The 16,975-nt window shown below is 35.5% G+C and overlaps 2 protein-coding genes across 4 annotated transcripts in view; one reads left to right on the top strand and one right to left on the bottom strand.

Moving 5' to 3' along the window:
* GLDN (gliomedin) overlaps positions 1–2,859 on the top strand; it is a 57,413-nt gene extending 54,554 nt beyond the window's left edge. For all 3 annotated transcript variants that reach the window (XM_085303404.1, XM_085303403.1, XM_085303405.1), the window contains one exon: positions 1,487–2,859. In XM_085303404.1, the coding sequence (XP_085159530.1) occupies positions 1,487–1,946 (460 nt within the window). In that variant the 3' untranslated portion in view covers positions 1,947–2,859. The remainder of the gene's footprint in view (positions 1–1,486) is intronic.
* A 1,086-nt stretch (positions 2,860–3,945) lies between these two features.
* DMXL2 (Dmx like 2) overlaps positions 3,946–16,975 on the bottom strand; it is a 49,481-nt gene continuing 36,451 nt past the window's right edge. The window contains exons 31-44 of the mRNA XM_085303667.1: positions 16,102–16,187; positions 15,785–15,986; positions 14,600–14,717; positions 13,698–13,760; positions 13,217–13,303; positions 13,006–13,127; positions 12,135–12,273; positions 11,474–11,534; positions 11,262–11,389; positions 9,282–9,359; positions 8,560–8,651; positions 7,908–7,960; positions 6,534–6,751; positions 3,946–5,436 (exon numbers count right to left, since the gene is read on the bottom strand). Coding sequence (XP_085159793.1) covers positions 5,227–5,436; positions 6,534–6,751; positions 7,908–7,960; positions 8,560–8,651; positions 9,282–9,359; positions 11,262–11,389; positions 11,474–11,534; positions 12,135–12,273; positions 13,006–13,127; positions 13,217–13,303; positions 13,698–13,760; positions 14,600–14,717; positions 15,785–15,986; positions 16,102–16,187 — 1,657 coding nt within the window. The 3' untranslated portion in view covers positions 3,946–5,226. The remainder of the gene's footprint in view (positions 5,437–6,533; positions 6,752–7,907; positions 7,961–8,559; positions 8,652–9,281; positions 9,360–11,261; positions 11,390–11,473; positions 11,535–12,134; positions 12,274–13,005; positions 13,128–13,216; positions 13,304–13,697; positions 13,761–14,599; positions 14,718–15,784; positions 15,987–16,101; positions 16,188–16,975) is intronic.

The raw sequence follows: 16,975 nt of genomic DNA on the forward strand, positions 1-16,975 counted from the left end.
GGGGGGGAAGAACCTCAAGGACGAAACCTGTCTTCTCTGCTGCCTTTAGAATTTTCACATAAAATAGGAATGGAAAAAGAGAGGATGTTGTCCTCTGTACTGCTGATCTTGCACATCTGTAATAAATCTTGTCAACTCTGTCTAGAAAAACTCCTGAACACGAGCTGCATTTCTCTGGGAGTGTTCTTGCTAAGGGTGCCTGTCTTTCTAGGCCTTTCCCATGCATGAAATTATTTATAAATATGAAGTGAGTAACAAGAATAACTGGGTGGTACATGTATCTCCCAGAAGTTTCTTCAGCCATGAGGCATTTTTTTAATGATATACTGGTATACTGATATACTATGATGCTGGAATACGGAATTGCTGCAGACATTAGCTTTACAAAAGCTGTGGAAAACATGCTGCTTGAATGCTTGAATTGCGTTAGCATGATTTTCCAGTTTGTCCTATCAACATCTCTTCCTCAGAAAAATAATCCTTCCAGTACTTTTTCCTTCTGTTGCAAGTTGCTGGATCTAAGATGCTCCTGTCATTCAGTCTGTCTTTTCAGAAAACATTTGGAACTATTGCAGATACTGTATCTGTATTGAGTAATAATGCTTTTTCTGTGTTTGAGGAASTGAGCTATATAGTTAAAAGTCAAGACTATTAAATGTGCTTCATTATCTTATCAAGAAATGCATTCTGTAAAGCTTACTCTGTCTGCCTTTGCTTAAGTGCAGTGTTATTAAATGCTAACTGCAAATGTGTCTTATAGTACCTGATTACCCTCTTGAACTAGTAGAGGGACTCAATTTAACAGCTAAGGGCTGCTGTTTCCAGATTACCATCCTATTAAGGAATTTCAAGGAATAAAAACAGTTTTAATATATCAGAGGTAAGACATTCAGTCCCTCTTGATGGAGGCCAGTGGGAGGTCACAATGTTGGTTCTACAAAAGTAGAACTTTTATTCCTTTGATGTTTATTTGAGCAAATCACTGTATTATCTGAACTGTTTTTGAAAGAGGAGCTCTAAGACTAGGTGAACCTGCCCAGAATTCACACTGCTTTGTCCATCACATTTTTTGCCCTTCAGTTCCCACTTAGTAGAAAGCAAATTTTTGTACAGACCTTTACCAAGTGTGGTGCTTAACTCACTATCTAATTMATTTTCATACCCATTCCTCCTTTTAGTTGGCCGCTTTCATCTTGATGATAACAAAAATGTTCATAGACTAAATAAAAAGAAACCTATCAAAGTGAGGTCCATGTTATTGTGCACCTGTTAGATTAGCTATTACTTTGGAATTTCTGCATATAGCTTTTTTCATGGTGTTTTGGAAGGCGCTCTGTGAGCGAGGTACTTCATCTTAAAAGACATCACAATGGGCCTTGAGYTCAAATACTATCAACAGCAATGTAGTCAGAATCAGTTCAGCCAACTAGTGTATAAAGACAATTTTTAACACAATATACTGAATACTTATTTCATTTCATTTCAGACTTGGGCTTGATAAAGCATCATCGGGCACACTGACAATTGAAAATGCCTTATATCACGGTCGTAACTACCTCTTTTCTAACTCGAAGACATATTTCAATGTAGCAGTGGATGAAAAGGGTCTTTGGATTATATATGCCTCAAGTACTGATGAAAATATAATAGTAGCACATATTGATGAAGAAACATTTTCAGTCATTCGGCATATCAACACTACATATCCTAAGTCTAAGGCTGGTAACGCATTCATAGCATGTGGAGTTATGTATGTTACTGACACTAAGGATATGACAGTAACTTTTGCTTTTGATTTACTAAAAGAGAAGCAGATTGATGCAAGCTTTGAGTTACGCTCTTCACAGTCTGTTCTTGCTATGCTTTCATACAGTTTAAGAGATAAGAACTTGTATACGTGGGAGAATGGGAGTTTAATGGTATACCCAGTACGTTTTGGCAGATGAATGTATTATAAAATGGCATGTCATGGGGGCCATGTTTAGCTGAATAGATTATTTAAAGCTGTATCATCTACACAGCCAGTGGGTCTCTTCACTTCTCCGTACACATCTGTTGGCTGATGGTGGCTTGTATGCATGCATAAAAGGGAGATCAGACCCCTTTGTATAAATACACTTAAAATTATATAGGCCATTCTTGGCTTTTCTAGGAGAAGAGCTGTCCAAYATTGCAGCTGGTACCCAGCAGAGACCTGCTTTTGTTTTTTCCTCTGTTATGCAGCCTATAATTACATTTAATGTACACTGATTATTCCAAAGTCATGTGTTCAGCAGTGACTATTTTTAACTTGCAGTTTCAATTACCTTATCTACAATCATTTTCTAGTCAGTGATTATGGTTTAGTATAAATGTCTAAATAATGAACTTTTGTAGTGTACAAATACATTTCTCTGTTATTTTCATTTAATACTTTCCACTGACTCTGTGAAGTTTTTTGACAATGATATACAGCTGTTAAAAACAATGGGGATGGAAACAGTTCTTTACATAGGGAAAAAAAAGCAGAAATTTGAATTAGTAAGTCTGACCAACTGTTATATAAGCAAAAGCAAAATTACTGGACTACAAGGAAAATGGGAATGATAGCATTATCAAGTATCATTGAAGTATGTGAAATTGTGTTGAGTGACAGGGAAGGAAAGTAATTGGATACAAATTGATGAAAGATTGATTAAAGATGTAAAAATGTAAGATTAAAACACCATTTTTAACAGTTTGAGTTGCTTGTGTTGCTGCAGACTCCTCCTTCCTCCTCACTTGTATGTAAACTATACCATTTCATGGAAGTATAACTAACTTGCTTGTACAGTTTTATTTCTAATAAATCTTTTCCCCATTCATCAACTGCTTGGGACCTATAGGTAAAAATGATAGGAACCTTTTGATTTTAAATTTTGTTTCAGTATTTCAGGTTTCTAAAGTTCACATTGCTGCTTGTATGTCTAAGTTCAAAATTACCAATAGCCAGAGGACGCTTAGAAATTTAGGTAGCTTCTGAGGGCGTAAAGACAGACCATGGAGCTCATCCAAATACTGTTAGGCATAAGGTATCATCACTTAAGCCTGGACTGCACTGAGCTGTTTAATACCTCTTTAACATCTACACACCATGAAAGGAATTAGTGAACTTGGGAACACATATGCCTACAGAACCTTCTCTAGCAAATATGCTGGAAAAATACCTCTACTGGAGCTAAGCTTCAGTGCATGATCAGGGGCAGGTTTGGCTCAGTTGGTTAGAGCATGGTGCTGCTAATGCCAAGGTCACGGATTCAATACCTGTATGGGCTACATTGAGGGTTGGACTAGATGATCTCCTGGGGTCCCTTCCAACCTTACCATTCTATGATGTTTCAGTTGGATTTAGGCTGCACTCTCTCTTCTTGGCATGCTTGCTGGTCTGATTAAGGCCATGATTCCGGCCCTGCATGCTAAGGAAATAGATACAGAAGGAGATACAAAAAGCACAATTAATAATTTGAATTAATATGTATGTATGTCCAAAAATCATATACCAAGAATTCTAAATACCTATAAAGAAGAGTGTGCAAGACTTCAAAGTCCAGAGTTAAGGGTGTATGTTCTTTATTTGTCTAAAAGTCTACTTCATTAATACTGCAGTATGTACTGCAGTACATCTGGTAAGTACAGTCCAAGTCAGATGTGACGTTTCCTATTTAACAAGCAAATAACAAAGCCAAATCCATGTTAAATTTGTGAACGGGTCAACAATGACCAGCTGTCAGACCAACCTAGGCAAGCAAATTCTGACTGTTCTCTCAGTGACATAAACATGGGGACAGGGTTTGTGCGCAAGACAAGTATTTCTTGCAGCTGCCTGTGTTGGAGGAGATGAACTTCATTTTGTTAACCTTATACTTTTATAGGATGGCTGAAGATAACAAGCAAAAAGCTAGATCAGGCACTATCCAGTCAACATACTGGAGGTTCAAATAATTTATTTAAATGCAAGAGAAACAGTTCTGGAATAGACTGGTCCATGAAATAAAAGTTATTTATTTAACTTACAAAGGTAAAATTAACCAGTGACATTTGTTTTTCTTTCTTTTCRTACTTGATAACCTGCAATTAAAGTTGCCTTTGGAGAAAGGTGCTTTTTTCATCCTATTATATTTTACAATACAGCACAGACATCAAAATTTTCATTGAATAAGTAAGACAATTTKCTAACATTTAAATACACAGACATCTGTTCCAGTGCCTTAAGAACTTGGTTTTTGTTTACAACAGAGGAAAATACATCTGACAACAGTAGCTATTATATTACAAGCAAACAATATTGAACTCTGCATAGTTTATACAATATGCTGTGGTAATAATTTAGATTACCAGTTTTATCAACTATTTACTAGCTGGCCACATAAAGCCTGACATTCATCTGAAATGTGGCATTGTATGTACTATTGGTATTCTCTTAATAGCTTCATTTAATGAAGTAATCTGGACAAATGAGTTTCAAAACTAAAAGCTGATTTAGAAACRTGGAAGTTTTCACTACAAACATTTAATGCTCACAGTACATTCCTAAAGTAAAGGCAGGTCTCCGATATAAAACATAGCTGTCAGAAAGAAAGGATAATCGTGTGCAAATTAAAAAACATTGCATTTAAAATGTGTTCATGTGCAAGTTACAGTATCAACTGTATATTAATACTAACTGGGAAAAAGTCTCAGCATAAAGTGATACACATCTCACAGTACGTTCTTGATTGCACATTGTTCCACGGCATTTGCATCCATTACACTTTCTTGCAAAAAATCATATACACTAAGTACCTTTAATTAAAACTAAACTATTTTACAATGTGAAGTTGTAGACATGCTTCAATTAGAGGGAAAAACTGGAAGAAAAATAATCTAATTGCATCAGAAATGCTTACTGTCTTGTACAGCCACAGTTGTCAGATCTTCACTAAATGAGGTTTCTAGGCTACTGAGCAATAACCCCACCTATGAATGACTGTACTGGGTTTTATTCTTTGCTTTTACAATACAGTTATGCATTTCAACCCCACAGATTCTTATAAGCATACTCAAAATTACCTGTTTTAAGTCTCTTTTTTTCCCGTGTTTCCCATAATATTTAATGCTGATGTAATTGCTTTGAAAGCAAACAGAATAGGTCCTTTCCTCAGTGAGTATCACTGCATTTTAGCTACTTAAATGGACAGTATATAAAAACAGTATTAGCTCACATAAATCTTACAGAATGTCAAAAATGCCTGAAGGAATGTTGAAAGCATTGGGAAGAACTCTCATTTTCAGTGTGCCATCTGCTCCACAGGAGAAGATACGATTGCCTTGTACAGTTTCAATCTGGGTGACACCAGCACCAATATTTCTGAATATGGACTGCTTAGCATGTTCATTTTTGAATGAATGCATTAAACTATAGCCTGTCAGTCTCCACACCTGTATCAAAAAAACAGCAAGTTAGGCAAAAAGGAGATTAAAATTAGGATTTGTATTTTTTTCCCTAATGCTTCCTTCCTGCTCTAAGCTTCCTACTCCATTCAGCAAACATCTTTTGTTGCCATCCCTAATTACAAGTTCAAGAGTCTTGAGAGGCTTTCACTAAAGCATAAGGAAGAACATCATAGGGCTGCTTTAGTGGAGAACAGCTGGTTACTAAGTGGGGCAAAGCTGCCCTCTGTTGTCCTGTCAGCAGTGCCCCCAGCTTCCTCCTCCTGAAGGGTGTGGAAATGGAGGGGATCCATTTTATCTAAGATATCAGTGTCAGCTTCACAGCAGATGGAAATACTTCTCTGCTAAGGAGCGCTGCAGAGTCTGCTGTATAAATAACACGCATGCAGAGCAGGCAGTCCAGCTGTCACAGGTGGCTGCTACATCCCAACTTGCAGGAGCCCTCATCAAGATCAGGCCACAAAGCATGCAGAGGCACAGAAGACACCTATCAGCAGTACACAGTCCCCCCATAAGCAGAGAAACCAGGTTCTCTCTCTCTCTCCCTCCTTATGCTTCCTTCTGTTAGCATTCTGGAAATAAGCCCTTTAAGATTTAAGACCCTATTTTTATTTTTTTGATGTCCTACTAGTATGACATCTCAGTACCTGTTTGGGGCTACAACAGCATTGGGGGGGGGGGACACAGATTTTGCTGTTACACAAACTTACCACAATGTTAATGTTACTGAGCACCCTCTGTATTACAGAGAGAGATATCCAAAGGCAAAAACAGAACATTTTTAAGAGAAGAAAATAGCAGCTAGAAATTTCAGGAGTGTGCACTGTGCTTTATCCATTTAAAATTCAGTCACACAATAAAAAAGTTCAGAGACATTCTAATTTCCTTTAACTGAGATCAAAAGCTACTTGTGTTAAAAGGCTATTAGTTGTTTAAGTGTTACATCATAAACTTATTTATAGCAGCATCCTGAATATTGTAGATTATCTGTTTTGTTATGCACTCATCTATTTACAGCATGTTGATCAAAATATCACTACTTTAGCCAAATACTCTATTACAATTCAGCTACTCTGATACCTTACCTTCATGTTACCTTCTGCTGAGCCTGTAACAAAATAATCCTCAGAAGGGTCCAGTGCAAGGGCTTTAACAGCTGATTCGTGCGCTTGGAAGGTATGGAGGATTTGTCTCTGTCTGATGTCAAAGATGCAGATGTACCCCTTCCTGCCTCCAGAAATCAGCAGTTGATGTTTAGGTGCATACTGAAGTACTGTGGCACCGTGATCATGACAAGYGAAGGCTGAAGGAGAAGTAGTATGTCAGAATTTAACAGATTTGAAACTGGTAAGTAGCTTTCAATCTTAAAATGCGTTTCTTTTATAAATCGCTATCTGTATGCTTCCTGACTTGATAGATACACTCCTTGCATGTGGGTAATGTCACATCAGCTGACAGTTCTTTGCTCTTGTAAGATCTATATAAATCTACTAAGCACAAGAAAGCATGATACACAATCTAATTTCATTTCATTTAAAATATGAACACAAGTGTGASTTAATTTTAAAAACAGCAAATATAAAATTCACTATGTATGTTAAGTTACATTAAATTCCTTAGTTGAAGAAGTACCATAGCTGAAGTCAAACTTTAAGGTAAATACTAATTACCTCATAGATATGTTTTACCTCTTTTCTATAGGAGCCCTGACTCAATTTCTTTAAAGTGAGGCTGAACTTCTAYAGAGTCTGGTAACTAGTTTCAAAATGTGAATCCAAGAATGCACCTACTCTTCACACAGGTAATTGCTATGTTTACTCAAGCATTGTAATTATTTGTGGCTGTGTATGACAGTTGAATTTGCTCTTCTAAAAAGCTAGGATAGTTGGTTATTKATTTACTTTATTTCATAGCACAAGATGATAAAATTTTGCTTTATATTTTTACATCACTTATGTTTATTAAACTTGGTAAAATAGATACAAACACTTTTGGGGAATCTGGTCAAAGTGCTGAAAGACAAGGACAGTATTTTCTTAGTTGCTTCTACTACTACCTGCAGTTGTCCTTTCCCCTCTGCTTCAGCAGAGTACTGGATGTATTAACTAAATGCCAGCTTAAGTAAAAGCATATATGCATACAGACTTTAATAATGTAGCCTTCATCAGCCTTTTTAATTCATGTATTTTAATACATTTAAATGTATTCAAATATTTAAGACTTTTTATAAAGTGTCACAAAAACAGATTTGTGTATGACCTCCTTTCTTTATACTTATTTACAGGCAGCAGATTATCATCATGCTGGAGACTATACTAGTCCTGGTCCAAGATTTAGCTTGTAACACAAACGTTTACACTGATTCCCCAACACAAACTTCTCCCCTTGCCCCAAACGCGTATGTATCCTATGTTTCTCTAGTCAATAAGTAGAGGTTTTATTTTCACTGCAGGACTTACCATGTATAAGACTGTTGCCAGATGAAACCAAAGTGTCCCAGAGGCACACATTTCTGAGGGAAAAACAAAAGTTTGTCATTGTGGCCTGTTGCTAAGTGATTCATAGGGTGACATGACTCAGAAGCTCCTTGAGTTTTATGTCAAAGCCTAGAAGGTAGAACTGAACAGGAAGCCCTTGACTCTGAACAGTTGATAGAGAGGAGATGCAAGCAATTAGGAACTTAATTCTTCCTAAGCTCTTTTGTGCTTTCCAGGGCAGACTATACCTTTCTGCCTGTAAGATGTGTACTACTCTTAGGGCGTACCAAGAAAGACAGATTAAATATACAAATTGATCTTCTCAGAGAAGAATTATTATCTTGTCTTTACTAAATGTATTTCTCCTCATAGCAACAATAGTATGTCACAATTTGGTTGTATTTGGGATACATCTTGAAAATAGTGGTTGAATGCCCTTCACAAAAGATAAGAGTTGGGAAGGAAGTGACTGAAGGAATGATGCTTGAAGAAGTAATCTGGCGTCCAAGCTGTAACAAAGCATACAATGCTCAGCTTTAAAACATCAGCCGTGCTCCAAGGCACAAGATGGAGCAGTTTAACAGAAATGAACAGTACCTTTAGTGAAATTCCTCATCATTCTTTTTGAACACACCTGTTATCATTGGATTGTCCTGATGTAGCAACTAGACTTGAAGAGGTTATAAATGCAAAGTCACTTGTGGTTTTACTGTGGCACTGCCAACTCTATTAAAAACAAAACAAAAACAGATGTAATCTTGTACTCTACTAGTAACAAAAGTTACTGCAATCTGATGTCATTAATAGCATACTGCAAGTCTTTGAAACAAAGTTGTTGCTATGCAATGCATAGCATGCACTGCATTTTGAAAGCTCAGAGAATGAAAAAAATACCAAATTTATAAAAAATTTCAGTATAAAATGAAAAGATATTAAATTAGTGGAGCTAGACCAACCCACAATATAGTAAGTCACATCAACCTCAGTTTCAAATTAAGCATGGTCTTTGCTGTACTGTTAATTAGTAGTGAAGAGAACTGAAGAGGTTATTTTTTTACTGAATCTTAGGGTTATTAAGTCATTACTGTCAGCTGTGATTTTTATTTATTTATTTTTTTAATCAAGGGTAAGGCTGCAGTAGTATTTGAAATTATGTTGCAGCTTATGGTTACTCTACAACTAGTTCTCCAAAGTTGAATCATTTAAACTCTACACTTGTTTCAATAAAGTATGCCAGTTAAAGAGCAGCAAAATCAAAAACCCCTTCAGTGAAACTCTAAAGCTCTTGGTCTGTCTTTAATCCTGAAATCTTAGATTTTATTACAAAAGAGGAAAAAAAAAAATCTATTTACGTACCAGATAGGGCTTAGGATTTGAGGTGGTTTGATTTACTTGCCAAATACTTAGAAATCCTTCACCGTCAGCAACACCGCACTGCAAAGAATGAACTGCATTTATTAACATAACATACTGGTTTCTGGATGCTTGCTTTGTGATAGTAAACATCTGAATCCAGGGGGGAGGGGGAGGAACAAACTTTGATAGCACATTAAACATCAAAAGTGGTTTTCAGACACAGTAAAGAAATTTAGCAGCCAAAGTGATTTCAGCAGTGATTGCTTAATGATTATTTGAAGACTGATGCTTTTCTACATGCCTAACTCGCTTCTGGAAGTGGAGGCTTTTAAAAGTACGCAAGTATGGAAGCTCAACTTTCAAATCCCATTTTTAAATGCTAAAGCTTACTGAAGGGTCAATACTCCATGACTGTACTAGAAAATATTTAGTAAAATAAGACAAATGAATGCCAGCATGCCATAAAAGCATGATATGAAAAATCATGGGAAAACTGCATTGTATCATTACAAAAGACTTCAGTAACATTAAATTAATAACAATGATACTGTATATTCTAGAGACAAGATGCTTAGAAATGTTTTATAAATGTTTTTAGAAACATTTATAATTATTTGTTGCAATTTTATCCATGTAGTCAGGTTTTATAACTCCTGTTCGTTTGACCTCCATGTGAAGTAGGTGGGACAAGAAGTCCTCTTTGTTTCTTTCTTAGAATATATTTCCATATGATGCAAGATTGCCATATTTCAAAGCATAATCAAAACTCTGATTTCAGAGATGGTTACATGAAATACCTGAAGAGAGGTATGCTGGGAGATAGTCTCTATTTCTAGCTAGTTATAAATGTTCAGCTTTTGCTGTTTCATAGCTATCATACAGTCATGCCAAACCTCATCGAATTAATTCTGTTACAATTAAAAAATGAAATAGTTAGTCAATAAAATGAAAGGACAAGACCTGCTGAAATCAGAATGTGCAACATGGAGAACTGAGGAGGTGAATGTTCCTCCCAATTTCCTTCTCTTTATCCACTCTGTTCTCTGCAGCTCTTCTACCTCACAGACTCATTTCTGGCCAAAGTACTCWCTCTCTGCTCTGCACTGTGCTGGAGCAAACTTGCTCTCTTCAGCTAATGGTCTGTTAATATGTTTTCTAGGTAATGTATTCTTGTCAAAACTTTAGAGTAGCCAGAAATCAAAGTATGAAGCACTTGTTGAGCTTGCAGAAAAGTTTGCCTCTGTAAAACAGGTAAGTTCAATAATATTTTAAACCTTTGATTTAAAAAGCCTACCACGTAGAACATATAGATTTCAGAATGGGGAGACACCGAGAAGTCTGAAAATAGGGCAAATGGGACACAGAAATAAATACTGAGGGATGCTCAAAATTATTTTTTAGTGATATAGGCTAGTAGACTGATGACCTGCGGGGGCCCAGTGAGTTGTTTGAGTTAGTCACATAGACTTACTATGCTCACAGGAAGAAGCTTTAGATACTCCTATGCTGTTCACAAGATCAGTTTAAAATTTAGAGGGGTTAAATGTATGTGTCTGTTGGTTTAAAAATAAGTTGTTTTGAGATTGCTTAGATTAAGAATGGAATAAATAACTTCAGTACAAATGGATTGGTAAAAGAGGACAGTCATGATGATCAATCAGTGTGTTCTTTATGCAAAAGTTCTTTCTATTGATGTGTAAAGTCAGTGCAGAATATTGGTAATTTTGCTTTATATCAATATAATCCTGCAGATACCAGTGTTGTGAAGCTGACATGCATGAATGGAAGGGAAAAGGGTCAGTGTCTATTAAAAAGCTTCCATACACAGCCAAAATAAATGCTACGATACTAGTTATGCCATTATTCTAGGACACATTAATAGTTTTGTGCATCACTTGTTGAAAGCAGTCTGGAGGTCAAGGCAGAGCCAAGTGTTTCCTTAAAAAACACAAAAGGGAAAATCCTTAACGCTGCAGTTACCTTATTGCCTTGTGAATTGAAATACATTCTTGTAACCCTTGCATTCCCAGCCTGCCGAAAGCATACTAATTGCTGTGGCCTTGTCCACTCAAACATTCGAACGCTACCATCTTGCGCTCCTGTAAGATCTGAGATGAAAAGACAGAGATGTTAATAGCACAGAACGTTAGAGAAAAACAGATAGTCCATATCGGTAAGCCTGATTTACTTACAATACTGATGGACTGGATGTGACGCCATTCTCTTGACATTATTCAGATTTCTTTTAATAAGCTTCATATAGAAGAAATAACAAAAATTAATAAAATTTTGAAAAATCCAAGACAGACACAAACTTACTCTCAATTTTGTTTATGCTACTATCTGCCAAATATTCTCCATAGATAAGTAGCCTGCTAAAATATCGTTATTTATATCTAATTACTCTTAGTTGCAGTGTAGTAGTTAAAGCCTCAGTTTAGGACAGCTTTTCTAGACAAGAAAGCACTATAGTAATTTATTACAGTACAATAATACTAATATTATCTTCTATTACAATGAAAAGGATTTAAGAATATGCTGACATATGCTTTTGATTTTAATCTCAATGCAAGAATTTAAAAAATTTTTTTAAAGAAATTACAAGTCCTATCTCAAAGTTCCCGTAAGAAAGAAAAAAAATGCTTATCGTCTCATCATTTGCTATGTCACAATAATTAAAACACAAGAAAATATTTAGTCTGGCCTCCTTTTTTTTGGTCAGGTCTTTGTCATTTTAGGCCTTTTAGGTCAACACTGAATTAAAAGGATGATGATTCATGCCTTCTAAGTCTCTACTAAGTAATACAAAAAAGACATAACAGTCCCCAGAGTTGCACATAACAAAACACTTACCACACCAGCTCCAGTACTAGTTTGACCGCTGCCTAACCATGGCATAGATGCAGATGGTTGTATCTGATTCACTCCAAAAGATGGTGCAGTTGACTGAGTTAGTGTTGTGGTAGAACCACGAAAGTCAACATCATCAGAACTGTAAAAGAAAGGCAGTGTTCTGCTTTAAATAATTTTTTCTTTGCTACCAATACAGTTTGCTTAGCTCATTTTTGTCAATAATSTATTAAGAGTGGGTAGAGAAAGTGATTATAATGGGACTATAAATGGGTAATTCCTGTTGTACAACCAGTTTCCATATCCTCCAAGCTATCAATATTTAACCTCAAAAAAAAGATGCTAATCTTAGTAGATGTTGAGAACGTGAGCTCTTTTGAGAACAATCCTGTTGTTGAAAATACGGAGAGAGAAACAATATAGCATTCCTGATCTGTGTGTCTATTCTGTGCAACAAAGTGTGTTACAGTGATGCCCAGCGGAATGCTTGCTGGAGCTGCTACTTTCAYAGTTTTTAGCACAATAATGTAAACGATGATAATTCAGGCCATTGCGCTGTTCAATTCACATCTGCTACCATGATGTGCAGCAATGTGGATGTAGCACTTTGTTTATTAGCTGAGGCACCATGGGACTGTACTTCACTGTGCAGTGTATACATGCTTGAGATACTCAAAACATTTGTTTCTCCATCAGAAACAAAGATAGTTCTTCCAGGTTTCCTCACCTCTACTCCTTTGTAAAGTTATCTGAAACTTACCAAAGAAGAGTATGTAATTAACACTGATTTTTTTAATATATGATCCACTTGCTCTACAGGTGTTACATATGCAACTTTAAAGTAAAGCAATACTCCTAATATAATCACAGTTACCTTTTAGACTCTCTGTCATATTCTTCCCCAATCCATATAAATGACTGAGCAGCCAGTAGAGCTGAGATATCAAGTTCTTGAACATCATGTGTAGATGCCAAAACAATTTCATTGTTGTTTGCCTATGCAACACAAATAAGCAATTTATACTAATTTTCATTAAGATCTTAGCACACTTTTTATTATRCTTACTAATAATGCTGTGACTTACCTTATTAACTGCAAATGCCATGATCATATCTGATTCTTTGTGAATGATTTTTGCTTTTCCTCCTGGATAGCCAAGATCTGCTTCAACCTACAAAACATTTACCAGTAAATTTTAATGAGCATGAAAGTGCTTTTTGTAGTGGTACATACAGACCGCAAAAATCTGTAAGAAATTCATGCAAGAAAAGTTCAGTGGCCTCAGCGTAGTTTAGGAAGCTAAACTTTAGACTTCTCATACTCTTTAGTGTTCTAGAAGCCAAAAGTTCTGTTTGAGCATAAGAAACAAAGTTGTGTGCGCAACACTATTTACAAGGTGTTCATTCATCCCAGTTATAGGACAACCAAAGTTAATTCACTGATTAAAAGCCTGCCACACATAGACTACACAGAACATATAGCTTCTGTTAGTCATGTCAGAATGAAAGAAAGCTAGTTCCACAGAACTTTTAAGTGTGCTAGAAGTTTGGGAGAAGGGATACTACCTTGTTTTTGTGATCTTCTGCTACGCAGTTTTGTTTGACCTGCTCCACACGATCTTCTACAGACTACATAACATCACACAGTCACAAACACAAAACACATGCACAAACAAATATAAAAAAAGAATGAAACATTCCAAACTAGATTTTAAAGGCCACTCTGTCAGTAAATGATGACAAATGTATTTTTAACCTTTTATAAAAGGCACGGAAACTAAGACAGGAATCTAAACAAACTCACTTAAAATGTAACGCTTCCTAGATGAACACGAAATGTATGATATAGTAAATAAATGGAGGAGTTAATACACACACAAACTCCATACTTACAGGAAATCTTAAAGATACTAAATAATATATTTATTTTCCATTGTATTTATGTGTTGGTTTTAATTTTTAATTACAACTCAGTACAGTTGTAACTATGGTACTATTTATAAAACCCCATATTATATATTACTATATAATATTACTTGTATATGTATATATTACTCATGCATATATACATATACACACAGAGTTATAGCTCATTTAAATTTATTTGTCAATATGACACCAAAACAAACCCCTATGAATACCCAAATGTATTTTCTTATGACCATTATCCCAAATATTCAGTTTCTTTATTAAGACAGTATTCAAACACATAAAAGTAAGGCAAGATAAGTCATRTCTAAAAATATTTGGTTTATTTGATATTTCATATGTCATGTCTAAAAGTATTTAGTTTATTTGATATTTCAATGAACAACAGGATATTCATTTGGATCTTAAAAACACTGTTAAATGAAAGAAGAGAAATTGAAATGGCAACAATAAAGGGAAAGAAAACCTGAGAGATACTGATGAGACTGAAGAACAGTTATAATGGAGTTTTCTATAAAACAGTTATTTCCTTCGTTTACCTCACTTTGCTTTCTTTTCTTTGTGAATATGTATCTTATGAAAGTCTCCTGCAAAAGTTCTTGCTTCACAAGAAAATGCCATAGCCTTTTTGCTGGAAGGGCTGAGTAATCCTTTGATCTGGATGAAATGGAAGAAAAAAGAAAATAGCTTCAATATAGTTAAAAAAAAACAAAAAAATCCTGACAAGAGAATCTGACTTCATTTGCAATTCCAATTTCAACTGCTCCCCCAAATTTTCAGTTTTTATCTGTTCAAGACAACTATCAATGGATATATTTATCTTGCATTTTTAAATCCACATTAAAGTTACAAACTTCCAAAAACTATTGACCACAACTCAGCTGACTGACTTGCACTTATGTCYGTATTTGTACTCTACTAAAGCTGCTTTTATATTGGAACTATGATGCCTCAAATAATTTCTTTACATATTTCTTTCAGTACTCAGAAGTCTTCTAAAAAATGTAGTTACCTCATATATGAGCCAAATAAAATCCACTGCCTTGAATTTGAAAACAAGTATTTCTAAAGAAGCAGTGAATATTTGTGAGTATATATGAATAAAATCCTAGAGAGTATCAACCATGCAACTTGTAAGTCATATATAGCAAGCAAAACTAAACCTGGGTTTTAGCATATGGAGAAAAGCAAACTATTGTTGAGTTTGAAAACATCATTCAAGATCTGTATTGAAAGAGGCCTTTAAGCATGACATAGGTCAAAACACAAAGAGGACTGTTTGCACTGGAAAAGATGAGGATTGGCTATATAAGGACTACAGCCCTTTTCTTGCCCTCTCCCCMTCCTCTCTCTTTTTTGTTGCTGAGATAGCTTTAAGAGAAAATGGGAGATATATAGCTGCTACTGGAGGAACAGAAAGCAGCTGAAAAGGGTCTCCACAGTAGCACCTGTTGCCCTTTAGTTGTAACTCTCCAAGCTTTGCTCTTTCCCTCTTATTTTCCTTTCTTGCTGCAGTTTGAAAGGTGCAGCAGAATGACTAAAGGCTGCTGCCGGAGATAACTGCGTAAAAAAAGAACAGAGGAATGTGGAAAAACGGTTTCTGTAAAGCATTGGATAGAACTAAGATCTAGCCAATCTTTATGTAGTTGTTATCTTTAGGTATTGTTTCACATTAGTATTTCTATGATTAAGGAATCTCYTTTTCCCCCAGAAAAAATACTTACTTGAATGGTGTATTTTCAGGATCAATCATTGCTTTATTGCGGATAATGGCTGGGCCTACACCTACACCAAGGTCACTGGGATAGGTATTGATGTAGTTTGGTGGTGGGCCTTCAAACTGATCCATCCTCTCTTGTAGGATCTGTTCCCAATTTTCCAAAGTTTTTATTACAGCAATGCCCAAAGGTGATGTTACAGGCAGATCTAAAAAAAGTATTAATATAGTATAACATAGAGATAAAATTATGGACATTAGAAGTAAAATCTGTCAGAAAGCTACTTTAAAGAAAACTAAAATGTAAAGCAGAATATAACTTACCAGTGAATTCCAGACCAGCAATGGGAAAGAAGTTCTTAATGTTGTGCAGGACTAATTTTACCATTGTCAAATGCAGAAGAGCCCAGCTGTATAAAAAAAGATTTTAGTTGTGTTAACACAACATTAATGCAGTTTCCTGCAGGACAATTTTCTCCTCCCACCAAATACACAGATGAGAAAAACAGCACAGATGGTTCACTGAAGTTTTAAGACATGCAACAAAAGATATTTATATATCAAATACAAAACGAGAGTGCACCTCTGAGGCTCCTCACTGGAACAGACAGTATCCTCTTTTCTCTTTTATAAATCACAAATTACTGTGCTCTTTCTCATAAAAGCGTATCTCAGATACAAGCGTACTCATCCCTGAAAAGAGCATGAGGTTGGGGTATGTGTCAGGCAGACAGAAAAGGCAGCCTGTGCAACACTGGGGATTAAGCACAAGCCATCTAATAACCTTGCTGAAAGTCTCCACAGTGAAGACAGGCAAGTGATTACTCTGGCATTCATGCAGGAAGCTTTTCCACTGAAAGTATCATTTATATTAAAAATACAAATTCAGAACAATATAATTGTAATGACTAAAGAGAGATTGCAAATGAAGTACACCTAAAAGCTGTTATCTTTCTCTATTTTTATAATGCTAAAGTCATCCACTTCATTTTACCTTGCAACATTTTCTGTCACTATGTTCTACTTAATCTGTCTCTTATTCAAAAACTAAAAATCATACTTGAATCTTATGAAACAGTAATCTAGAGATGGCATTGTAAAACCTAATGTTCTGTGTGTCTTAATGAAGTTTTTTTAAAAAAAACAACTATCCCTCAAAAAAAAAAAAAAAAAAAAAAAAAAAAAAAAAAAAAAAAAA

Source organism: Rhea americana, unplaced genomic scaffold (assembly GCF_003343005.1).
Source record: "Rhea americana isolate MKP2758 unplaced genomic scaffold, rheAme1 scaffold_2, whole genome shotgun sequence".
In the NCBI taxonomy this organism is placed as follows: domain Eukaryota; kingdom Metazoa; phylum Chordata; class Aves; order Rheiformes; family Rheidae; genus Rhea; species Rhea americana.